A 26,827-nucleotide genomic window follows, 5' to 3' on the forward strand; every position below is an offset into this window, starting at 1 on the left:
CCAGCCATGACACAGACCAGCAGCACTTATTTTGAAATATGGCAAATGTTGGACAGTGAGTGCCTGGACTCTCATCCTGCAGCAGATACAAATACAACACCTTCTGGCACAGAATTTGGTGCTGGAAGATTAGGTCACATCCATAATAAATGCAAAGCTTTGCTTTTTGCTTGATACTCCTTTGTCCCAATCCTTCCTTCTCCTCCAAGCACCTTCATGCAAATCAATTTATTAGGCATGTTATAAATACCTCTTGAATTAGTAAAACGTGAAAAATCAGGAACAGACAAAAAGACACAGTAATTTATTAAAATGTTTCATCCACCCATGTCCAAACCACAACAGCAAATAAAATGTCAGATGACTGCCCATTTTAGGGACATATTTTTAGTCGAATGCTTCTGGCCACAGCGTTGGCACCAGGAAATGAAAGCTTCATTCAGAGCACATCACTGGCATTTGCCATCCGGGTTGCCCTGGCTCAGCTGACACAGTAACCCCACTGTAGCTCGGCCCCAGAGCCCCGACTCTCAGCTCCCAAACCACAAGGTAAACAAAAAGTCAGTCTTGTTCTGGTCTGTACCTACAGGAACACAAGCAGGGCTGAGGACCCTCAGTCCTGCTGCAGCTCAAGCACGCATCTGAAACAACCTTCAGCGCTCAGGGCAGAATTACTCTAAAGAGCTAAAGGCTGTGATTTAATGACCACCTTTGAACACGCCAGCCAAGCGCAGTGTTACCACCACCAAAGGCAAGAGTATCTTTAAGTTTCTGTGGAGCTGGGCTGGCTGCCGAGGGCGGGCACAGCCCAGGGATGCGCTGGCAGGGGCAGCGGGATGACCGGGCACGATCCACGGCGCTGGTGACAGGCGGGCACAGCCCTGCTCCCACCGGCGTTTCCAGAGCAGGACAGTTCCCAGGGGCTGAGGCAGGCACACCAGCAGGTGTTGGTGGTGTGCCCCAGCCCTGGCTGCCTTCTGGCACGGGTTCAGCACATCGCAAAGGGAAGGGTGCCACCTACAGCACCGAGCGGCGCTGCCTCCAGCGCCGGGGCTCGCCTCCCTGCGAGGATTCATCACGGGCAGCCCCCCAAAGGGAGCCTTGGCCTCTCCTCCATGGCAGAGATGGGCAATGCCCTCAAACTGGCTCCCTATTTTAGGAATGCAGAGGTAGGGTGTCTCAGAGAGATGCCTTGCCTTCGTTTCTTTGGTGTCTTACTGCTGCAGTGTGAGTATTCCTCTTCTACTGCACCTGCATGTCAGTGCTATCAAAACCACTGCACTAACTTCCACCTTCTTTTTTTATGGTATCTTAGAGTGTCAAACATGATTTACTTCAGAACTTCTTCAGAGAAGATTTGGTTCCTGCCCCCTCATGTTTATGCACTTAATTCCTTTCCCTTCCCTTTCCATGGGAAAGATCAATTCAAATAACATATTTTATGTCTTGTACAGGCTACATCTTTTGGAGTTCCTCTGTGTGCAACACCCAGCCTCTGGAAAGGAATTAGAGTTGAGGTGCCTCTTCCTGTTTTTAATCTTGCTAAACCACCACTAATTCATAGAGGGGATGCATAACCAATAGATTGAGTCTGCAAACCAATTCTTGCTTTTATGGAAGAGTGCAGGCTGTATTCATCAATGCTAATCTGAGATAAATGTCCCTATGCAGAACACATGACAGACACACACACTGTCCAGAAGGAAGATGCTGAATAAGTCTGAGCACACCTGCCACTGTTGATGAAACAGTCAGAAAATGAATAAGTATCCATAGCCACTAAAAAGAACTGAAGGCATAATCCTGTAAACCAGAATAATAGTTTAGCTAAATATGAGTATTAGGTTCTTCTCTTTTCTCCAAGCTCAGGCTTTTATTTTGCAAGAATCTTTCTAATTATTACAAATTTGCCATGAAAGGCAGGCTCTGGTCTGAGTGTTGAGACTCTACCAAGTCAGGAAATAGGAAAAATTAAAATTAATAACTCTTTAATAGACTGCTTCATTCATAACTGTGCAAGTGTTCTCCCTGCTTGGGGTGACTTCAGGAATGACCCCAGGGCCCCAAAGGCCACAGCAGCACATTTCACTGACCTTGATGTGGTCAGAAGGCATCTTGTCTAGCAAATTCTGGGTAGTATGAGGTGAAATGTGCCCCAAGTGCCTCTCCAAGCCCAGGGCCCTGTGCCTGGGGACAGGCACAAAGCAGCCACAGGGAATAGCCACAGACCAGCACCACACGGGATCTTTGCTGGCACTGCATACAACTAGAGGAGTGAAAAATTGTACATAGGCCAGAGAAATGAATGTCACAGATCTACCTTTGCACTAACCCAGCCAGTTTTGGTGTTCTGTGTCCCTGGTGCAGTTCAGCCACCAGAGGAACAGCAGCTGGGATGCTCCTTCACCAGCATCCCTGTACTGCACAGACCCACCATGCAGACACTGGGCTTCTACATGGTGATGGATCTTGCCCTGCCCAAGCCTCCCTCACATCCACAGCTGCTGCAAGGATGTCACTCCTTAGCACGGGGTCATGGGGACAGGACAGAGGGACACACTGCTCTGGCTGGGATCTTGGGCAAGCACAGGATCTCTGAAGGCTTTACACCATGGCTTCCTGGCAACAGGCCAGCTGGAGAAGAAAGTCTGGTGACCTGACAGCAGAAACCCAGTGCAAAAATGTGAAATTACAAATCCAAGTGCTGCATATCAGAACTCTGCTCTTCTGAGGCACTTGGTCTGTTAATACTCTTGCTGCTCTGGATAAGAGCTATCAAGACCTTGAACCTACATGGAAACCACTATGACCAAAGAGCCTTCAGCATTCAGTAGGGCAAAATCCTACTGATATAGGTCAGAAAATCAGAGATATAGTCTCCTCTATCTGAATTTTTATATATGTATATTTTATATTATATTTAGAGCTATTTATAGATAAATAAAGACTACTAGAAGCCAAAATGTAATAGGCAGCAGGAATAAAAATCCCCAGACAGGTAAACAGAACCACAAACAGAAATGACATTCAGAAATGACAAATCACACCTGAAAGTGAGAGGAAGCCTCAAACACCAGTGACCAGAGAGGAATGTACCTATGTACCACATGCTTCACATCTATCATCTCCTCCAAAAGCAGAGGTGCCTTCTGCAGGCCAGTGCTGCAGCTGGCAGTGTGCTGGAGAGGAAAGGTTTAATACCTGATACCTGCTCTGTCAGCTGAGGTGTTTTCAGACAGACACACCAGATACAGATATCCCTACACATAAAGTACTTGCATTCAGTCACTGCTTCTATATTTATGAGCCAGCCACACAAACAAGAAGTCACTTGTTCAGCTGGACATGTCAGACACCTCCAGCTTCATTGTCACTGTGCATGTCAGTATCTAACTGCATTTTTTGTTCTGGTATTTATCTATCCAACCTCTCAGCCTTAATTTATTCACATTTAATTTCCATACAGACTCAGAATCCTGCACTTATAACAACACCTGTCTGCTAGGCTTTGCAACCACCCAAAAGACATGCCTAACTTGTGCTGTCCAAGACCTATTGCTTAGGACATTTTTTCCTGTGTTTAAACTCTTTTCTTTCAGGTTTCTTGAGTTTCAAGCTCTCATCTAAAGTCTAAGGACAGTGAAGACTTGCCAGATATGAAGAATGGAACTAATCTCACCAATACTTTCCTAGTTTCCTTCACAACAAGCAAATGCTTTTCACAGTACTGGAGCCAAAAAAATTCAGCTATTTCAATGAGAACTGCTGCAATACAGCTCCACTTGTAGCTGGCTGATAGATACAGGCTCAGGAGTGAAACCCCCTTCACTACTTCTTGTATTCACCCAACTCCTGTTTTGTAGAACTATTATTTGTACATAGTCTGGTAAGCATCCAACCCATGTAACTTTGAATCAGCATTCAGTCTTTCCTCAGGAATAAACACAAGAAATCCCCTACCAGATCTTCCCCTTCCTGAAAGGCAAACTCTGCCACAAACAAGCCACAGCATTCCTCCCTCAGTATCAGCCCCCATCTCCCTACAGCACATACAGACTAATCCTAAAGGATATGTGCAGCACATTTACCTTTCTATGATAAAGAAATTAAGAGATTTTTCCAGATGAAAACAGAAAATATACAATGAATGAAAATTCCTATATGTCAACAAGTAAACTAGTATTAGTTGCAAAGAAAGCCACAAATCACAATCAACCACTTCTCCTAAGTGAAGCCTGACTAAAGGAAAACATCTACAACGTGAGCCTGGATGCCTTTGCTAATGAGTAATGAGAGGTGTTAAATTACAGCTGCCACAGGCACTTCCCCTGAAAAAACCCAGCTTTTAGGGGAGGTGAGGACTTGCACAACAAGCAACTAGCTACTGAGAAACCAAGAGAACCCTTTCAGGAACTCCAAACTCATCTGGAAAGTGCACTGGAGTTTTAGTGAGCCACAGCTGGTAAAACCAGGACCATACTTAATAATGAACAGTGGGACACTATTGACATCACTGCCACTTCCACCACCTTTCCTCCTCACCCTGCCCTTTTCATGAGTTTTCATATTTCTCATTAACATTTATTATATTAAACCCCACACCCACCTACAGGTGTGTGCACTGAATCTAATCTCTGTCTGGAACACACTGTACTTCTCCACACTGTCTGTTCCAGGTCCTTGCAGTCCTCAGACTATTTGCCTGCCAGTACCTACAAAAAAATGTTACATTTAACTGAGGTTTCCAGCTGCTGAAAAAGGGTTTTTTAGAATATACTGCAATAATTTTTAACCACAAGGAAAGGTGAGGGTAGTGACTTCAGTCCTGTTTATCAGTTATACTAATTAAGGAAAAATAATTAGAGTACAGAATATTTATTTCAGCATAACTTAGGGCCTGGTCTGAATTTTACAGAATGGTTGAAAGATTTCAGCTGTTGTGAACACCAATCAGATTTGGGCCAAGCATTCCAGATATCATTAAATACAGAAATAAACTCTGCAGGTATTTATTGATTAACAACTGTGGTGCATGGCAGATAATTTCTACTCTTGTGCCACTTCATTAGGTATCCGTTTTTATTCCTACAATATAACCAGATAACTAATTTTTTAAGACTTAATTATATACAGAACTTCAGTGCCAAGTGTGTCTGCAAAGAAGTGATCTAGGTGTACCTGCCTACATTCTAACACAAATATAACTGGGAAAAGCAGATCAAGCCACAAATGTTTCTACATAATTTTTTCTTTCCCATTTTTCCCACAGTCCAATTTTCAAAAGATCTATTTTTAGTCTATCAGAATTTTATCTTTTTCATGGTCAGAAAGGAAAGGTTGGTCACAGTCAAGATTTGCTAATGTTTTCATAATCACAGAATCTGTGGGGGAAGAAAAGTATGTAAACATATTTTATTACCTTGCACTCAATATCTAACTCCAAAGAGCAGAAGAGAAGAGAATTCTCCCCTACATGCACATCTACAAATTGCTTGAACATCATCATATTTTCTTCATCTCCAGCTAAGCACTTTCCAACATGGTCCACCAGGTTACAGCTGACAAACCACACTTGAATTATTCCCAAGACACAAGGGCTGTAATTTTCTACATTTACTGAATTTGCTATATCTCTATGAATTGCTGAATTGAACAGTATCAATTATACTTTCAATAGGTAAACACATACTTACAGTAGCACTTTTGTCAAAACTACATGCCATTATATATACACACATATATATATACACACACATACACAGAGTCTTTAAACTGACTGCTCATGTCAGTCACATGTAATAATGACAACCTCAAAATTTGTCTTTGGACTTTGCCCATCTCCATGATGGAGGGAACTTATGACCAAACCCACAGTGATGACCATGCTGCCCATTCCCTCTGATCAATGGTGTATCCCAGGTGTGCCAGGTACTTCCCAAACTTAGTCACAGCCTTCCTGTTCTCATGAATTACCAGGAGAGGTAAAAACCTCCTACCCTCCCCTGTGCTTTCTTATCTGTGGCAAGATCTATACAATCAGAAAAGAAAACATGTCAGGTCTCCAGCAAATCCAACACAAAACTCACTGGGGATGGATCCATGTCCCAGTCTGCACTGATTTTATTGCAATCTATACACTAAATAATGCTAAATAAAACTCAATCCAGCCAGCCAGGCTGACAGAACAACACAGCTTGGACACTTAAACTCACAACCACTACTACATTTCTTGCCCCTGAAGAACAGGAAAACAAGACATTTAACAATCTAGACATTGAAACTAGACATTGAGAGGCTGGAGATGATATCAGCATTCCACAACCCTCAAGCCCATCTCCTAATTAAATGTCATGGTGTGAAATGTGGTGTATTGCTCCTCAATCTAAACACAAATAGATCTTTTGTCACAATGTCTGCTCACTAGTTTCCAACAGGGAGAGGAGGTGGTGGTGTGCTCTTCAAAACCCTCCACCACAGCAACTTTGTACTTCTACTTTGCACCTACACCAATGGACCCTAGTTCACTACTGAATTTCACTAAAACTTCTGTTTTACTTGAACACACTGTCCTTCCTCATTGTTTTTCACACTCAAAATGGGAAATTATTCCAAAATGCCAGTTGATGAGTCAAAAAACCCTGTTATATCATAAACCATAACTAACTTAAGTAAATAAAAACAATCAATTTACCCTAGTGAGTAGAAGAGTGCATTTGTGAGATTTGCTTGCTCTGAAGACACTTTCATCACCTGGCAGCTGAGCACAGATAAAGCCCATCTGATCTGGAGACTGGGGTGGAAAAACTACCATTTTCTCTGTAATTTCAAGTTAAAGGAAGAGAGACAGAGTCCTTAGTTAAGAAACAGGAAAAAAAACCCAAAACTCATCAAGATCTCACTGAATTTTAGCCCAGTTAAAACCAAACAGAACTGAAAATGGTAAAAACAGAAAAGAAATTTACTGTATATAAACACCTTTCATTAAGATACAAAATATTTACTGGTCATGAACATCTGTAGAAATTAGATTTGTTCTGCATTATCATCTCAATTACACTGTTAAATTACTCAACCCCTTCCTTATTCTGATATAATTTTTAAAAGCACACACACAAAGGAACATGTTTGAACTGATGAGCACAGCAAAGGAAGGGCAGATAGGTAACAGTGAAACCATGTAAGCAACTTAAAACTGGAGGATGGAATAAGTGTAGTGCTCAATGGCAAAGGGCTTCAGTCCCAGCACATTCCCACTTCACTTGAAGGCAGAATGGCTGATATAAATCAAAGATTGCTGAACCTAAACAGAATTTAAATTATCAAGCAGGAAATCACATGAATAAATCCATTTGGGAGCATGGTTGGATTTGTATAATTTTTCTAAGGAAGGGTCAATTCTTACTGGTTGGTAATTGTTAAAGTGTGTTCCTTGACAACTCCTTATGTCCTTTGCATGAACACACAAACCACTCTGCATGAATATAGCAAAATACTGTTCTCATTAACTTTTAAAAATACTTTCAGTGCACCTCTTATGTAAGAATTAAAGTTTGTCAAATTGGGTTTTTTGCTGTATTTACAAATATTGAAAGACTAGTAGATACCTTGGCTTTCACCTTATGGGAAGCAGAAATCTCCTCCAGCTGTCTTAACACTCAGCTTTCAGCCTTAAACAAACTAATTGAATCTAGTAAACTGATGAATAAACCATGTCAGTATTAGCACAGAAGGCTTCTATTGCCTTGCTTAGAATTTTTAAGACCCCCTTGCCCCAGAACACTTCCTATATGTTAACCTTTTCCTGGTTCAGTTACCTTCAAAATTTCAGTTTAAATATGGTGCTCATTTGCTTTTTTTAAAAATGGTTGGATTATTTTAACAGGTGCCAGAAAGTTTAGGAATAAACTGTCCTATTTTCACATCCAGTTTGTATTTTGAAAATTAATTCTAACTTTACTAATAGAGCTCACAAATCTGAATTAAGAACTAGGTAAAATTCAGTGTTTCAGGTGGAGAGTGTGTGTATTAAAAAAAAGAAAAAAAAAAATCAAATCACACTCCAAACAAGAGCCTGAGCAGAGAAATGGAAATAACACCTATGACAAACGACTCATGAAAGAATAACTGCAGCTGACATATGAAAAAAAAAAAAGCAAAACAACAAAACTACCCTCATCCATCAGTTTAACCTGGTTAATTTTGAATTGTCTTTTTGGAACACAGACTGCAAGTAACCAGAGGACAACAGCATAATGTTGGATGGGTCTTTGAGCAACTTGGTCTGGTGGAAATTTTCCCTCTCAGTGACAAAAGTGGGCTGGAAGTAAATGATCTTAAGATCCCTTCCAACTCATTCTATGATTCTATAACCATCTCAAAACCTGGGAGAGGAAAAGCTCTTTATGGACCTGAGGAAAAGGAGCATTAGGATATGATATTCTAAATATCTACATCTTGTTTCAAAATTTCTTGTCTTACTATTCTAATGCCATTGAGGTAGGTGAGTTACATGAAAATCCAGATTAAGTGCATGGGAAGGGTAAGACACTGCTGTCAGTGTTTTCTCACTGTGACAGGAACCATGCTATGGGAAATTTGAAACAAACTCTTCAGACTGCTCTGTAGTGATCAGAGATGGCTCAGTTTTAGGCTCCCTGCATCCTCCTTCAGCTTGCAAAGAGCAGCATCACTCCTGCTTGCAGAAAAAAAAAAAAGCAGCAGATTTTTCCTTTCCCCAGACTAATCTGTTTTACTAAGTATGGTAGCAGTTCTTGAGAAAAACACCCAGAACTGCTACTTTTACCAGGATAATCCACCTTGGGGTTCTTTCTTAGTGAATTCTTCCCTTGCTGCCTCTGTCAAGTTTCTGGGGCACAAGCTGAACAAGCAGGGCAGTCAGGAATACATCCATATAAAAGTGCTCAAAGCTACAGTGAATCTGTGACTGTTTCTCATACATCAGTCCATGCCAAAAATAGGAAAAACTAAGGCAGAAATACTATGTTGGTTTTAAAGCTCTTGTCAAATCTTTTCCCCACTGCACAAAGTGAGCACGAGAGACCGAACAAAGTGCATTGGAGGAAAGCACTGCAGAAAAGCATCAAATGAAAAAATAAAAACCAGAATATGAGAGGTGGAGCATGAAAGGGACACACTTTTTTTTTTTTTTTTTACAGTATCTCCTTTAAAATATTTTCTCCTCTGCCTCAAAACCATTGACCAGCAGCTGGGTTTCAGCCCCAGAAGGGTGCAGGTGCTTTGCCATCGCTGGCCAGCACATCACACAGTGAACAAGAGTGCATCTCCTGCCTCCTAAGCCTCCTTGCAGCCCTGCACAGGAGGACAGCTGGCTATTTTTATGTCCAGGATAGCGTGTGAGCTCAAAGCTTATTACCAAGGGTTTCCCCCTGCACACAGGAGCAATGCCAAGGATTTGTTTTTTTGATGGTAGGAATGGTCTCTGCATACTGTTAAGTAACTTAAATGCTTCCCTTAACTTGTATTTTAAGAGTAGACTTTATTTCAGCATTTATAATTGTTTTCCTTAATTCTTTAAATTACCTAATGTATGTGCTCATATGAATGTATTAAACTAATAAGTGCTTTTAATATTAAATAAGGAAGAAATCATCTTTTTATCCCCCCCCAAAAAAAAAAACAAAAAACCAAAAATAAAACAAACCCAAAGCCCTGAAACCCCACAAGTGAAGGGATCAGCCTAGAGCTCAGCACATCCTGATCAGGGACCAGGAGATTCTGCCTCTCCACACTATTTTCTCCAGCCTGACCAGCAAACTGAGGCACTCAGATGGATCCAGCAGGACAGCAGGGTACAAGTCACAGTACAGCCTTATTCCTTTTCACCCTGTGCTGCTGGTGGCATAAGGGGGCAGATTAAAGCCCTTTTCCCAGTGCTTCCTCATTTCCTGGACTAACACAGACAGGTGAAACTACTCCAAAAACACAGAGCTGGCATCACCTTGAGAATAGGCACTGAAATGAAAATGAATTTTATTTTTGGCCATCTCCTGGCTGTGTAGAATTAGCCCACCCAAGCCACTGGTTATTCTCTATTAAAACTAAAGTTGCATGCATTTTTTTGGCTGTGCTGAGGGAAACCTGCAGCCTTTGTTACTATATAGGTCAGAATATATTTCTCCTAACATCACACAAAATGAAAATAGTTTCACATACCACCACTGGGAAAGATATTGCCACTTCTCCATTCCCACACATCCAGCTCAATGAGAGGACCAGATTACAATCCAGTTTTCTTAAGAGCAGTGGTCTACACCTGACAGAAGCTTTAGCCAGAAAGAATAAAGCCAACACTAAACAAGTTTTAAATATGACCTAGTTCTGAAACTTCATCTCCTGAGCCATTATTGAGATAAATCTGTATGCAGTAATGGGGGGGGTACTGAATTGAGGCAGCCAGTAAAACCCTATTGCAGAAACAGAGAGAGTTCTGTTGTGAGCTTTTACCCACACACACTTCCCTTGCAGGAATTAAACTAACTTAGCTGTGCCAGGATGAAAGGCCTTTGCAGAAAAATTATTTTGGAGGAAATGAAGCCTTTTCCCAATCACATAATTTTCTTAAAGTGTCAGAACATTCCAATTCTTCAAACTTCCACCTTACAAACGGAAATTAAAAGTATGGTCCCAGTTGTCAAAACACACATTTGCTATAAATAAATCCATTACTCACTGCAAGGTTCTCTCTGTATTAATTACACTGTCCTATGAGCAATTTCAGCATGAGACTGAACTGCAAAGGCTTTGCTGTGTGGCTCTGCCTGACACTTAAAAAAAACTAATGCAACATCTTCTGCTGCAAAGGGTGATAGAGCAACAGAACATATTTATTATTACAGACAACTTGTGAAAGTATCTTTTCTTATAAAAAAATGAACCAGCACTTATGCTGAACAAAACCAATCATACAGTGACTGCACTTAAACATCCACACATATAGGAAATGTAGTACAAGCTTACAGTGAGGAATTAGAAATACAGTATTTATGTGCTTTTACATCAGTTATACCAAATAACACGCAGTAAAAATTCAGAAAGGGAAAAGGAAATAAACAGGAAAAAAGGGGAGGAAAAAGAGGGGGGGAAGGGGTGGGGGAAGAAACAAGAAGAAAGATACAAGGTAAAAAGGCCCAAAAAACCTGAGAAAAAAAGAAAAAAAGAGGGGAAAAAAAGAGAAAAAAAATCTCATCTTTTAACCTTTCAATCATGAGCCAGCCAACACATCTCAACAATAATTTGAATCTAATATCTCTTAAACTTGCAAAAATATCTTGCACTTGACATGTGGCTCTTAAGATCTGTATTAGTTTTTAATAGTTTACAGTTTGTGGATTCTTAGATTCCAGGGAGGGAGGGGATTTTTTATGGCAGAGATGCAGAGGACTTCCAGAAATTTCCTACACATAAATTGTTTTTCTTAACTATGTGAAATGATAGTGCTGGTTTTCTTAATTCTACAGGTTTAGAAATAAAACATATATAGGGAGTATTGGAAAGGAGGGCCAGGAAGTACTGATGTGTGACAGAAAAAAAAAGTTATTAATAAAATCATCCATACAAATGGCTCAAATGCAAGCAATAAGTTGGGGATCTCTGGAATAAATTTTTTTCCACAGTTTGCCAAAACTCAGTTTCTTACAGGAATTAAGGTAGCTCTTTATGGGTTCTGCCTGACAGTAGTAGCTTTCCAAGATATACCCCCAAAATTTGTTCTAAATATTACCAGTAAGATTTTACTTCTCTCACCACAGACATCTTTCAATTTGTGTCTTTTCTTACATGTTTTATGTCTCAAAGATGAGCTAAATTGAAGTTAAGGGACACCTTTTATATCTCATTATCCAAACAATCTCTTTACAACATAACAAAGAATAAGAGATCGAATCATATTGATATTTACAGAACAACAAAAGCAACACAAAAACACAGATGTCAATAATGAGAGAGGAAAATAAGCACACTATTAGTTAATACTACCAAAATAATGTGAGACCTTCCATCCAGTTCTACATCCCAGAGGAAAGGATAGGGTCTCTCTCATGGTACAGCCTACATACTAGGATTGGATTTTCCAATGCCCTCCCAGCAATAAGTGTCCATATCCTTGTCTTTTCCTCAAAGCCAGCCAACTTATCCAAACTGAGCTCAGATACTCCTTGGACAGATAAAACATTGTGCTGAAAACACTTATATCCTTCTGCCACCCTCCAGACCAAAGAAGGCAATTCTGTGACACAAAGACCCTTTGAAATATCAATATTATGAATGATTGCTAATTGAGGAATGCTGACATCTCAATACTATGACTGAAACATGAAATGTGGCATATAAAACTTTGTTCTGTCAACTCCCCAAACAATCTATGCCTGCAAAAGGCAGACTTTTAGATCATATAAATCATATTAGAAAACACTGGGAAGAGTTCTCAATTCTTGTGAGAAAACCCAACTCTTGCCTGAGACAGTAATGGTCCATATAGGCCTGATGAAAAGCAGCACTAATTTTCAAGCTGACCTGTTTAAGGATATGCAAATCACCCCAAATATCTGAAGCACCAACTTCACACACTGAGACACAGATAGGCTTGCTTGGACAAGAAGAGGACATGACCACAACTGTGGCTGATGGAACTGTAAATATTCCAAAAATCCTGGCTGTTTGGTGTTGCATTTTGACAGAAAGGGGAGAAAAAGCATTGAAATGCAGCTTGTTTTAGCAAAACAAAGCTAATCCATCAGGAGGGAAAAAAACCCCACACCACTTACTTAATCAACTTTAGAAAAGTGAAAATAGGATTGGGACATAAAGGATTTAAAATACACATTAGTAATGGACATATGTGTGTAAGAAGTTACCAGGCAATGGTTTTCACATGAACTGCTGGTGATTCCAGGGAATATGCAACAGGTAACTAAGGAAAGCAAGCCTGCTGTCCAGAGGCTTACATTTGCTGAATGATTGGTATATATGTATTCATTAGCTGTGTCACTGGAATTCCTAAAATTGGAACAAATTCCTAAAATCTGAACAAAACAAAGGTCACCACCCAGTTTACAGCAGTGCAGAAAATCAGTTGGCACAACACATTGTAATGCTCTGATGGATGAAAGACCTGGAAAAGCAAAGAAAAAAAAAACAAAAAAACAAAAAAAAAAAACACCAAAGCAACTAATTCACCTGGTATTTGCAGCTGACCATGAGCATGCCCCTGTTAAACCAAAACTCTGGCTACTAAACCAGCCAACAAAAATCATCCAAGAATAGAAAAAAAAAAAACCCACCTCACAAAATCCCCAACCAATCAAATCAAGCTCAAAAGGCAAGAAATATGTTCTACAAAGTTAACTCTTGCAAAAAAAGTGTATTAGAAAATTGACAACAATATGTCTAATTTTTAAAAATGTGCCTGATACCACATTAATAAAAGTTTTATACAACTGCAAGCATTTTGTTTCTTCCCTTACAATAGGAAAATCTCATCCACATTTTAAATACCAAATCTTGAATCATGTAAGAACTGTGTATTTGTAAACAGAAAGTATCTCTGAAAATGATGAAATATTTTATGAGTCTGTTTGTGCTCCATTCCTTACAGAGCCTGGTGTATATGACTCAATCATTGTTTTCACTTACTGGCCTCAGTTATCAATTATCATTCTACATTTACAAATGTCTAACTTTATAGACTAAGAGCTTAGAAAATTCTCTTCCAAAAAAAAAAAAAAAATCATATTGCAAAAGTGGAAGAAATCCCGTGAGGTGAAGTGCATTGGTCAAAATTTGTTACATATTCTGCTGTTGTTTGAGACAAGCAGCACAATTTGCTCCTGTCATTAAATTTAGGGACAAGGTAGCCAGTCCAAACCTGCTCCCAATAAACCCTTTACTTGTCTTTATGACCCATGTTCACCATGCATTCACTACCCACAAGAGATAAGTCACAGATTTGGGAAGCAAATAATTTTCAAATCAGAAAAAAGTGTTGGAACCACTAGTGAAACTTAATATAGGGAGCACACTGCACCAGAAACACCAATATTGGTAATATACTTATCTACCTATTGTGCTAACAGGCTGGATTCTAGCAAATGAGCTAATTCTGAAACAAAACATCTGAGAAAGCAGAACAAACAAATAAACAAAAAAAAAAAAAAAAAAACCCTGAACTTTTTCATTGCTGACTTATACAATTATTATCATATTGCCCCGACTTGGGTACAGATAGAAGGAAAATAAAATTACATGTGAGTGTCTGTCATGGACACAGCCCCTTGCTCCAATGTCACCTCAAGTGCCATATGCAAGTCAAGACATCACAAGGGTGCTAACTTTTTATCTGGGCCTTTCATAATTACTTAACCTAGATATTGTTCTACATGGAATTAAAATGAGCACAACACATTAGGCAGCCAAAAAAAAATGCAATCATCACACTGCAAAGATCAAGCAAAACTGTGTTTTCCCTTCTTTTATCAAGAGACCAAGTTTATCAGTTTTCAGAAGCAAGCAAAAAAGAAATGAACACAGCCCCCTCCCTTTTCCTTTCCTCACAGAAAGCACAGTTAGCACCTACCTGATACAAGCCCATGCTGTGGCCAGCTGATGTCTTTTTTGGGCTAGGTTGGATTGAAAAGATGTTCTCCTCATCATCCTTCACACTTTGGGCCATCACCTCACCCTTAGAGGGACTATAGCAGTATTCCTGAGGACACTTCCAATAATGTTCTGCCTAATGGTCCATAAACTGTGTGTTTCACTCCCGAATTAGCTCCAGCAAGGCACCACAACGCCCAGGCTTTCCCCTGGCAGGTTGGAAAGGACCTTTAAGGCCATCAGTCCAACCATCAACCCAGCACGGCCAAGCCCATCACTAAATCATGTCCTAAGTGCTAAATTTACATTTCTGTAGGAATATATCAAGGGATATGACTCCAGCACTTCCCTGAGCAGCATGATCCCATGCCTGACCACCCTTTGAATTGTTGATCAACTTGATTAAAAGAACTATTGAAGTTTAAAGCAAACTACTTGGGACCTTCTGCCTCCCCTTTCCTCTGGTACCTTCACCTTACACGTAAAAAATCCCCACTGCTCTCTTCCCAGGCTGCTCATTTTCCTCCCACACTAGTACCACAGGCAGACACAGGTGCAGGACTGCAGCCCTGCGACCACCCCGTTTTATGGCAGCAAAATGTTCATTTGCTTCAGCTGCTTCATCTAATTAACCCCAAGGCAGCACCACCTGAAGACACCATTAAGTGGAAAAGAATGCACTCCATGCCTAACTTCCCAGAACCCCTGTATGGCTGTAGATAAACAGACACTTTACCACAGTAGTAGGTGAAATTTGCAATGCTACTAGTCAAAATTAATTTTGGTTTCTCTGTTCTACATTCACAATTCTTCATCCTCCCCACCCACTGCTGACATTTTCCACGGCAAAAGTGTTACTGAGAAGGGCAGTAAACCTTACTGTGACCATAAAGTGGTTTTGTTTTGTTGTAAGTGAAATGGAGGAAAGAAAATAAGAGGGAGTTTTTTGCTGTTATTTTGCGTGATGTAGAATACGTATTAAAATTATTTAGAAAAAATGAGCCTCAGCAAAATCCTATGGGGTGAAAAAAATGTAAAGTCAAATTCTCTCAGGTAAATTTTCAAAATTGCAGCAATCCAGCCTTTAAAGCTTTCTGTGTACAAACTACCTGGCATAAATTAGGGGGGAAACAAAAGGGGGGCACTGCAACCTCAGCATCATATCTCCACTTTTACTGGAAGGCAAAGACTGCAAGCTCAGCCCAGAAACATGCAATAATAGAAGAACTAGAAGAATAGAAGATTGCTTTGAACCACTGCTTCACATCCAGCCCTGGATTGCATACCAGAACTTCAGCCAATTTTAAACAATGGGACCCCCTTTCAGTTTCAGAAATCTACAGCCTTCTGCATGAGTCCACCAAAGCCTTCAAAGTGACATTACCTGCTATGACAACAACTAAAGGTATCTGTAGTGAGTAGCAACCTGCTTACTGAAAACATTGTTAAAACTTTGTTATTTAATGTCAATAGCAGTTTTCTCTCTGCTGCCTCAGTTATGCAATGGAATGCAACCCAGAGAAATCAGAACAGCCACCAGCTCTGAAGACAAAAAGGAACAGCAGCACAGATCACAGCAAAAATGGAACAATCTGTTTAGCAGTCCAAAGGCAGCCAGCACAAGGTAAGGCAGTCAGATTTAAAGTAATTTTTGCAGATGCTACAGAGTCTGAAATAGCATATTCTGCATAAACAGAAGGAGTAAGGAACGCAACAATTTCTTTTTTGGCAAAGTGCTGATCTATCCACCTTAATGTAAATAAATATCTTAAATGATTAAAAAACTCCTATACTTTCCAGAATTCTTCTACAATCTCATTTGCCATAGCCACCTCCCTTCCTCCTTCAGATGAAACACAATGCAGAAGTGCCAAAACATCACAGAAGATTAGATATGAGCAAAAGGAAAGAGAAAGAGGATGAAAATATAGAAAGTGGGTATGTATCAGTGATTCTTAGACTTGTTGGACTGTTATATCCCCTTTCACCATCTAAACTGGTCATAAGTCTTTCCACTTTGCCTTGGAGTACAGTTTAAAAACCAGTGTGTAAGTACAGGTACTGCTTTATACAAGCACACATACATAGGCATGCTGGCTTCTTGGTTGTGGTGCTGCCCAGGGTCAGAGCAAGGTTAAAAAGCAATTCTCTGCTCTTTTCCAAGGTACACAATACCCCAGGACTTTCTGAATTGGCCCAGGATTTCCACAAGCATCATAAAGACGATGCAGAAAAACTTCACAGCAGCACTTGAACAATCGTTCATCTGAATCTGAAAAGCAGAGGAAAATGAAGTTGGATTGTTCTGTGAAACTCGGAGTGTTACTGCATGGCACAGAGTAAAAGTAAGGTAGGGAGGAGACAGAAAAGTGAAGACAGGAGAAGAGGCACAGCCCCACCCTCCATCAGTGAAAGCACAACTCCACCAAGCTTCAGTCGGTGAGAGCTGAGAACTTACAGGACACTACAGAGCCCTGTATGAAAGCCCTACAGAAAGTCATTAAAAAAAAAAAAAAAAAAAAGGCTTGACCTGTTGATCTTCCTGTTTATTCCCTTAGTTATTCTGAAAGTCATAAATTCAAACCTCTTTCCAACCTTGTGTGTGCTGTGGTTGTGAAGAACTGACAACAAGCAAACAGTGATAGATCTTCTGTGCTACCAACAGCACTGCAGCACTGGCTTTAGCACTTTCACAAACTTATAGAAAATGCAGAGTTCCTATGGGTGAACACACTCCTCTCAGCCAACTGCACTGAAGGATTCTTGTCCCCTCACCAATTTTAGTGGTGTGTGGAGGCAAACAAAATCAGCCTGAAAGAGGGAAGTCTTGAAAGAAGGCAGCTCTTCCTGTGAGCACGGAATTTCAGCAGCTGCAATCTTATTAACTACTGCAAGTTTTAAAATACATTTTCTCTTAAGCCCTATGAAACTGAGTTTCAAGCATTCAGAAAGCAAACAGGAGAAGTCTGTAGTGACTTTTGAGCTACAAACATCAGGAAACTAAAATAAGTAAGAGGGAAGCAAAAGAACAATCAAAGTTACATGATTTTGTGATTCACCAGCTTTGACAAACAAGGAAAATATATATTTCAAATTAAGGCTCCCAGATTCCCACTGAATGTACAAGAATGCTGCTTATCTGAACAGCCTGTGAGATCCCAGACTGCAAAACTGATTACAGGTTCAGAACTCCAGTCAGAGATTGCACCTCACTTTCCGACTCACACAACACACTCGAAGGATTCCAGTCAGCAGTCACTGGCTGCCAGGCCTGTTCTCAAACCTCTGCTAATCCAGGCACATCTCTCCCATGAATTATACACACTGGAGTAACATGCAACCAAGTGCCTGGTACATGCAAGTGCTTAACCAAAAGTGAACCCCGACTCCTGGCTGCATCCAGCCAGCCCTGTTCCAGTGTCTGTGCTCAGGAGCAGAGCTGTGCCCTGACACCAGCTGTAACTCAGCTCAATGTGTGCTACCAGGTAAGCATGCTTGAACTCAGAGGTCCCAGATGTTTATCCTGGGATAAGGGTTGAATTTCACAAGAGGATTAAGATGTTGTAAGACTCTGCTACCCACGGGAGGGACAGTCAAACAAACGGTGGATGGGATCCAGCTAGGAGCTGAGCCAGAAGAAAAGGAAGGAGTGTGCCTGCCCTCCCTACCTGCTGGGTGAAGCCGTGGGGCTGCACAGGCAGCAAAGGCAGCGAGCACAGCCCCGACAGGAGCCGCAAAAAGGAGATTTCCTCAGCTCTGGCAGCTCGGGTTACGCCAGCTGAAGCCGTTTGTGAAGCCTTAAGCTTCAGGTCAAGTTACTGTAAATCGAGGTTAACCTAAACGCAACCAGTTGTCCTGACACAATCACACCTTAAAAGTTTCGGCGCTGCGTTAGCAGAACAAGTTTTTGATGTGTTCCGGACAAAGCGATTCTCCCTGAACTTAACAATGCCTAGAACTTCCCTACGGGACTTTGAACACATTCTGTTCGGTCAGTCTGAAGCTGAGATTTCGCTGTGAGTGGATTCCCTGTGTCAAAATACAGCCTGCCCTGCTCCGGCTACGCCGTGTAATAGCCCAAGCCACCGCCTTTGAAAGGGACACACTTTCCATCAGAGCATTAAAGGTCATCAGAGGCTAGCAGTGCTTGAAGTGAAGAGTCTCTTCATTCCTTTCAGTTTGCTAAACTGAAACCTATTGTGCTGACTAGCTGCAAAAGGAGGTCAGCACAAAAACTCCTTGTCCTAAAGGACGGTAATCACACAGGCGCATCAAGTTGGTATGAAAAGGAGAAAACAAATGGGAGAGGCCTGTGGAGTGAGAAAGACACGGAGATCCACCCTTATAGAAAAAGGAAAATAAAAAGGGTTACACAATGACTCCTTCTACGATGCTTACGAAAGAGAAGTAGCACTGGGATTTAATTCTAGCATCACCCCTGTTGTGTATTTACTACTGACTTTACCCCTGTGCAAGATCAGACATAGCTTATTAACCAAAGAGATGCTTAATCCTACTTAGTCATCAGGCATGAGTAAGGGCTGCAAGTATTTGACCTTTTTGTGGAAAAAAACCCCAAAACATCTAAAAAGTTAACTTCTTTTTCATCTTTGCAATGCCAGAGAAATAGACTTTTCCTATAGTGTGAGTGATGAACTCCTAAGCACCTGTAAAGTAAGTTGAACAGCAATATTACACAAGAAAGAACACAAGAAGTGTGCTCAGTTTTGTGAATGTATGCACAAGTACGTATTAAATACAGCAGGTAAAAGCTTTAACAAACTCCTCACAAGCCTGACAACATTCTGTGGCACTCATTCCATCACTGGCATTAACCATGAATCACTAAGACAAATGAAGATGTTCCACTTTTCGCTCTGGATACCTTTTCTAACAAAAAGAAGAGACTCAAGTGGGGGAGGAACCACTTTTCTGGGGTGGAATACCTACCAATAGGGACATATAACCAGATTTCTATAATTCTGGACATATTATTCTGTCCACACAGGGAAAGCTGAAAGGACTGGCCTGCCCATTTTCCTTCCCTCAGGTAGAAGTGCAGTGTGATCATGCCCTTCTGGAAGGCAGTGAGTTAGCCCAGAACGGGTAAAGAGCACTCTGTGTTTCCAGCTGTGTTTTCTCTGACTCTAAACTAATTCTGAACTGGCATAGGATGCTTTTGCAGGGGAACAGAAAAGATGATCTAATAGGTTATTTGACTTCTGTCGTTAATTTCTCTGATCTAACTAACATTTTGGGTTTATGTGCTTAAAACACAATTTCCTAAGAACTGGGTTTAGGGCTAGAAACAGAGAGTAAGACACAATAATGCTAAATTAAAAAACAAAACAAAACAAAACAAAACAAAACAACCCATGAAGAGCCTTAAAATAGGAAAAAGTAGCTCCAGCCTCTTTATAGTTCACAGGAGAGCTCAGATGCAAATAAGTGTGCATTAGAAGACCAATGTGATAATTGCACATGTCATGGGCAAAAAATGCACAGTAAGAAGAGCCATGGAGATAAGAAACAGAGGTAATACAATTTGCAGTTATCATTATGTATTTAGCTATTATATATGAAATATACATTATTTATTATATATAATGTATGTGTATACACACAGCTACAACCTCTGAACCCCACACAATAACATGGATGCAGAGCCAAGAAGACTCTTGCTCTGAAAGAAGGAAACAAGAAAGCAGATTAGCTCACAAAGAACCAAAGAACTGATATAATGTGTTGATATTTCCTGGAACCAATCCAAAGATGAGCAGCAGAGTTTTGGATGAATTGCAAATTTTCCCAATACTTCCTCTGAAAGCCAGGCTGGCACAGCATTTTAATAGTCCAACTCAAAATCACAGAAAACAACTTTGGTTTTTGCTAGGTTGAACTGGGATGAGGGGGAAAGGTCCCCACAGACATTTATAAACTACTTTAATTACTGTGCACACCCCAATCCATGCCTGTCTGTGAGCAATCTAGTTGTGTAACCCACTGTTCTACTCAACAGAGGAGGTTGAAGTAGTAAATCCAGGTATTTCAAACTTCAGCAAGTGAAAACTTTCTCTATAACAAGACTCAAATTCAGGGTAGATCAGCAGCTCATGAAATCCAGCCAAGCCCGTGCTCCCACACCCATTTTAACAAAAGGCTTCCATTGACAACCTCTTGTCAGTAGACTCAGAGTCCTGAACAGTGGAATCTGCACAGTGCCTTCCACGAACTCAGGGAGGGAGGGTGCAAACTGTGGGGGTGGCAACAAGAATCACTGCACAAACTGCACCCCTTGTACTCCATCCAGTGAAGAAAATCAGAGAGCATGCCTTTAAATACTTGTCTTCTGAAGATGCTTTTGGGTTTTTTACCCAGCTTGCTGAAGGGCACTCAGCATACATCAGTACCAGCTTCTGGGAGGGTTTGCTGGATCAAGTACATCTCCTTTCTCAGCATCTCTCAGTTTGGAGGACACATACACACACACATAGAGAGAGATTATATTTTTCTTTAATTTGCTCCGATTTAAAAAGAAAAAAATTGCAAAAAGCATTTCTTGCTTCCTCATTGTGTTTGCTGCCATTTAATCCCAACAGCTTCTTATCCAAATGATGCAGTTTAATAACATAAGGGGAAAATTTAATAATGATTTTTGTGTGAAGAGTAAAAGCAGTAGCAGATCTATGACTGCTCCACTGTAAAACTCTCCACTGGAGTTTACCAGAGAATAAATAAGGGAGAAAGCCCCTAAATGTACTTAACTTACCACACTGTTACAATTGCCAGAAATTAAGAAGTTTGGGAGCTTGCATTTGGTTAATGCTTGCAAAAAGCATTAATGTCTCAGAGAAAATACTTTTCAACTGCTTAAAAAGAGTAATTTCTTGGTTTCAAGTATTGCTTTCATGTTTCCATAGATGCTCCTCAATGTCCTTAGACATTAGTCAAAAATCACGATTAACACTTTACAAGTGAAAAAAAGCAGGTGACGTGTCTAGATTTTTTGGCAACATTTGTGTATTTTATTTTTAAAAAATGGAAATTGATCTTTTTTTGTAGTAAGGCAGTAGAATTTATGCTTTTTAAGATTGAAAGCATAGGGCACATTGAGTATATTTAAATAACATGAAGATCATAGCACAGGAATTGAGTTATGGTGAATTTCATAGCAGACTACCCCTTAATTAGGTGACTCTTAGCTCTTCAAACGTCCCAACCAGAAAGAATCCAGCAACAGCGAGAGCTGAAACTGCACTTCCTCCTTTTGTTATTTTGTTCCTACAACTTTCACATTATAGCTTCGGCTTTCTGCCCCGCATCTTCAAGGGAAGACCAATTACCTGCTTATCTAAAAATCCTGGCTTTAATGCTTCAGCATTAAATAAGGGGAATAAGGGGAAAGGATAACCCACCACTAGCCCAGGTCCAAGCTGCCCTGGAGAGAAGTCATCCTGGGAATGTCTCCCAAGCCTCCAGCCCCTTTCCTGTGCCTTGTGGAAACTGGATTTTGCATCTTGTGAGATGTGAAGAGGGATTTGAGGACAGCTGGGCTGACGAGAAGAGAGTCCCTGCTCATGGGGTTCGGGGAGTGACTCTGCTGTGCCCCGGGAGGAGGGCAAGTGTTTAAAAGCCTCGGTCCTGCGGAAAGGCGCCAGGAGGAAGAGAAACACGGCTCTGCCTCGCTGGTGACACCAGGAAAGCAGCAAGATGTCAGTGAGGTCGTTGTGCTTCCTGTCGGCGAGGCGCACACGCACACATCCCGCCACCCCCGCCGCTCCGCAGGGCTCCCGCCCGCACCGAACCGAGCCGAACCGCGCCGAACCGGCACCGGGCAGGCTCGGCGGAAGCACAGGGCTCCCTCCTCTCCCGCACCCGTCCGGGAGGGGCGGGAGGAAGCGCGGCCACCCCGCCGCTTTGTCACACAGCCCTCCCCCGGCAGCTGCCGCCCCGCCGGACCCGCGCAGCGGGGGAAGGCGAGAGGGAGGGACGTGCGAGGCTTGTAAACCACACGCTGCCATCGCACCTCCCCTCCTCCTCCTCCTCCTCCTCCTCCCCGCCGGTCCCCGCCGCCCATTGTGCGCCCGGCAGACGGCGAGGAGCCGGCTGCCCCGTGCCCGCCCCGGCTGGGGACACGTCAGGACACACACGCGTGTCCCCGCCGGCCGGGACGAGCACCGCCACCCCCCAGCAGAATCGCTATAAATAAGGCTCTGCCGGAGCGCAGGGCCCGGCTCCCCCCGCGCCTCCTCTTGTTATTCATCGTGGGTGCAGCCCGGCAGTGGGAAACTCCGCTTCCTACTCGCCGCTACGCTCCTACCGCCCCAGCCCCCGCCCCTTCCCCCCTCCGCTCCTCGCTAAGCTCCTTAAATCCCAAGGAAACTTTGGGAAGCGGTTCAGCTCGCGTGGGGAGCCGGGCTGCTGCACGCCGGGGCAGCCCGAGCGGGAAACCCGCCCAACTTTTGCTCCAGCAGTCACCTTCCACCTTCCTCCGCGGCGGGATTTAAAGGCGGCCGGCCCCCGCACGGAGGAGCCGTGGCGAAACACGCACGCACACACACAGAACCCTCCCCCGGCTCGGCAGCGCGCCTGGCACCGCTCCTTCCCCCTTAGCCCAGAGCGCTTCTACCCTTCCGAAGGGAGCGGGGGGAGAAAAAAGCTCCCTCCGCCCCAGAAGTTGCGAAGCGTCCCGGCCAGCGCCAAAGTTGAGCCGAGCCCCGCTGTCCCTTGACAAGCGACCCGCACTCATCCCGGACAGCCCCCCCTCCCTCCGCCCCCCGGCCCGCACCCCTTACCATGATCAGCGTGTGGTTCCTCTGCTCCGCCGCGGCGGGCTCGGCATCTTGCTGCTGCTTGCTCTGGTGCTGCTGCTTGCTGCCGCCCGTGCCCGTTTTCTTGGCCCTCTGCTCCAGGGTCCGCTGGTAGAGGCTCACCGTGTCCCTGCGCTCCAGCTCCAGCTGCTCCGCCTGGGCTTGCTGGTACCTGCTCTCGCAGCTGACATGGTGCCGCCGGCAGCCCTCGATGCGCTGCCGCAGCCGCTCCACCACCGTGCTGTGCTTGGGAACGCCGCCGCTGGCGGCATTGTTACCGGCGGCGGGGCCGTGGGGAGCGCCGCTCGCCCCGATCCCGGCCCCGCCGAGGCTGCTGCTCACGTTATTGTTGATGCAAATACTGCTGCCGTTCGCGGCGGCAGCGGGGGCTGCGAAATCCCCCATCCTCGGCCCCGCGCACACTATTTTGGAAGAACTTTTTGCCCTACACTTCGCACACACAGTCTCCTCTGGGGTCCTGATGGGATACTTTTTTAGAGAAACGGGGAGGGGGGGGAAGGGGGCACCATCATGTATCAGGGAAACAGCGATCCCAAGCAAATGTTTCTCTTTTCCCCCAGCCAATCCCTCTCGAGAAGCTCCAAAACATTAAAAAGAGAGAGGGAAGGGGGGAGGGAAATAGAGAAGGTGCTAAAAGGTTATCGCCAGCAACACAACCAACAAACACACACACACACACAAAGCACAACAAACTAAGCAGCGGCGATTCGGGTTCGCAAACTCCAGGAGATATCAGACCAGCTCCTTTCCTCCTCTTTCTTTTTTATAATCCATTATTTCAAAACAGATTCCATGAGATTTCCGGAGATTTTGCCAAAAGCCTTCTCTCCCCATGGATAAGGAGAAACACGCGCCCCTCCACATGCACACGCATCCACACACAGCCGCTCACACGCACGTTCGCGCACACACATCCGAGCACAGGCACACGCTGGGCACACACGGCACACTCACTCGCACTCCGCGGCATCAAAAGACAGGCAAAGCCGCTTGCTTATTGTATTTTCCTTCTGGAAAAAAGTTTTGGTGTTTATGCCGCACCGTGTTCGCAAAGTACTTTGGCTGCTCAGTTGCATTTCAACAGGAACCTAAATAGCAAATCCTCGGGCTGGGGGAAGTAAACACATGAACAATCCGGACCGAGCTGGAGCAAAAAGAAAAAAAAAAAAAAATACAAAAGAAGAAGAAAAAAAACAAAAAGTATCGCTCTGAAGTGTCTGCCAAACGCCGAGCTGATACAGCCTAGCGCTTTGCCGTGCCGCGCTGGCTGCCGCTGCTCCTGCCACCATCACAATGATCAAATGCTCTCCTCCTGCACCTCCTCCTCCTCCATGCCAGCGGAGTGATACCAGGACAGGAGCGCTCGGTAAACACCGCGGCGGCGGCGGCGGCTCCGGCCCGAGAGGCAGGCCCGGGGACAAGGTGCAAAACCCGGCACGGACACCGCCGCGGACACGGAGCGGGCATGGCGCTTCCCGGCGGGGCGGGCAGGGCCGACACCTGCCGGCCCCGGGGCTCTCTGCCGGCCCCGGGGCTCTCTGCCGGCCCCGGGCTCGCTGCCCGCCCCCGGCACACGGGCACGGCCGCCGTAGCCCCGGGCGAGCGGCGTGTGCCGCCTTCCCCCTCCGCTGTCAACTGTTGCATAATGAATGGGAGCGCAGCGCCGAGCCCTGCGCCTCCTCCCCGGCACGGGGCTGAACTTTCTATTTTGAACAGCGCCAGAAACATGACACGCTGGGCAGTAACATTTTCCTCCGTGTAGAGCGCGGGTGATTAATGGGTCAAGAATAACGGCGCGGGAATCTGGTTTTGAAGCGTTTTGCAGGCAAAGCTATTGCACCCGTAATTGTGGTTGATTGTTATTTTCTGCCTAGCCCTGTGAGAAATGCACTTCCAGATGTAATTTTTTAAATACATCTATATAGAACAGAATTATCTCAGAGAGACACCCGTGTTCTCTAACATGCAGCCGATATAAAGAAAATTGGCATCTCATGCATTAGTAATGTAATCTGATTTAAACCATCTTCATTTTTTGCCACTGCAGATTAGCAAAGGATACTATTTCTAAGATACAGTGGCAAAGAGCAGTCTTTGGTTTTTTTTAAGCGCTCAGCAGTACGAACTTTGGGGTTGATTTCATGCCTATTGCCACAATTCGTGACTCTGTAGACATGCAACATAGTAGCTGACAAATCAAAACAGCAATTAGTACCTTCCCTACGTTGGGATTAACAAACAGTTCATCCCCCCAGGAAAAAAAAAAAAAAAAAAACAACAACAAAACTTTCTGTAGTATCAGTTGGAGAACCACAGCGAAGGTACTTAGAGTTCTTCACGACCATCGATTACTACGTTATCACAGAACAGGCAGGGGGAAATTACAGCTCTGCTCAGAAGCAGCGTAAGAACGCGGGGAAATTGCAATCCTGAGTCAATTACAGAGATTCGTGCCTCTCTTAATTTGGGGACGGGGGATGTGTTGTAATCTCTCCAGTAAGTACTGAATTGAATGGCTAAAATCCAATGTTAGAATAGAAAGCGGAGGAAAAGAGAAGAGGCGGGAGGGATTTGAGGTTTTAAATTATTACCAATTTATTAATATTTATTAATAAATATTAATTAGAATTTATAATAATATTAATAATAATTTGAAATGGAAAATGTGATGAGGCCAGGGAGGAGAGGGCTGTGAGGAACATTTAACTCAGCCGGTATTTTTTGGGTTCCTCCGCAGTGCCCCCTGCAGCCCGCAGCTCGTGTGCTGCAGCCCGGCTCCACACAGCCGAGCAGCGCTAGAATCCAAAAACCGGAGCGTTTCTTAGAAATACATGTAAAAACAGTGATCTTACAGACTGCTTTTTCGGCGCGTTTTACAAAAGCTGTTTTCTTTTCCTACGACTACAATTAATAGCGTTTTTCAATCTCTATGAAGTCACACAAACACAACTTCCAGTATATCACTTTGGCAGCTGTAAATGTGGAAATTTTTAAGTGTAAGCTGTACTGCTATAGAATTAAATTTGCAGCCTATTAAAAATGTAAGAATTTTCAGCTATGTACACCTTGGTTCTGCCAGGCTGCACAGCCCAAGGGTGATGATTTGAGTAAAAGAAGTTTTGGAGTAACCACTGTTAACTGTTAGAAGTTTTGCAAACAAATAAATCACCAGTTCTGTGGTGATAAAATCCCAACCAACCAAGGAAAAGTAGAAAGAAACAAAATACAAAACTCCCCCAACAAAATCCCTCCATCTGAATACATTCAAAAACTATTTGAATTCTGATTAAAAAAATATTTTTTTCATTGGTTGAGGTTAAAGCAAAGCTGAGCAAATATATATCCATTTCCTCACTCATTATAAC

General features: G+C 43.1%; 1 protein-coding gene across 2 annotated transcripts in view; it reads right to left on the reverse strand.

Annotated features, from left to right (window-relative positions):
• The window catches only part of MAML3 (mastermind like transcriptional coactivator 3), a 210,612-nt gene extending 185,796 nt beyond the window's left edge, over positions 1-24,816 (reverse strand). For both annotated transcript variants that reach the window (XM_056490527.1, XM_056490526.1), the window contains exon 1: positions 23,427-24,816. In XM_056490527.1, the coding sequence (XP_056346502.1) occupies positions 23,427-23,846 (420 nt within the window). In that variant the 5' untranslated portion in view covers positions 23,847-24,816. The remainder of the gene's footprint in view (positions 1-23,426) is intronic.
• Positions 24,817-26,827: the final 2,011 nt, after the last annotated feature.

This window comes from Oenanthe melanoleuca, chromosome 4 (genome assembly GCF_029582105.1).
Source record: "Oenanthe melanoleuca isolate GR-GAL-2019-014 chromosome 4, OMel1.0, whole genome shotgun sequence".
NCBI lineage: Eukaryota > Metazoa > Chordata > Aves > Passeriformes > Muscicapidae > Oenanthe > Oenanthe melanoleuca.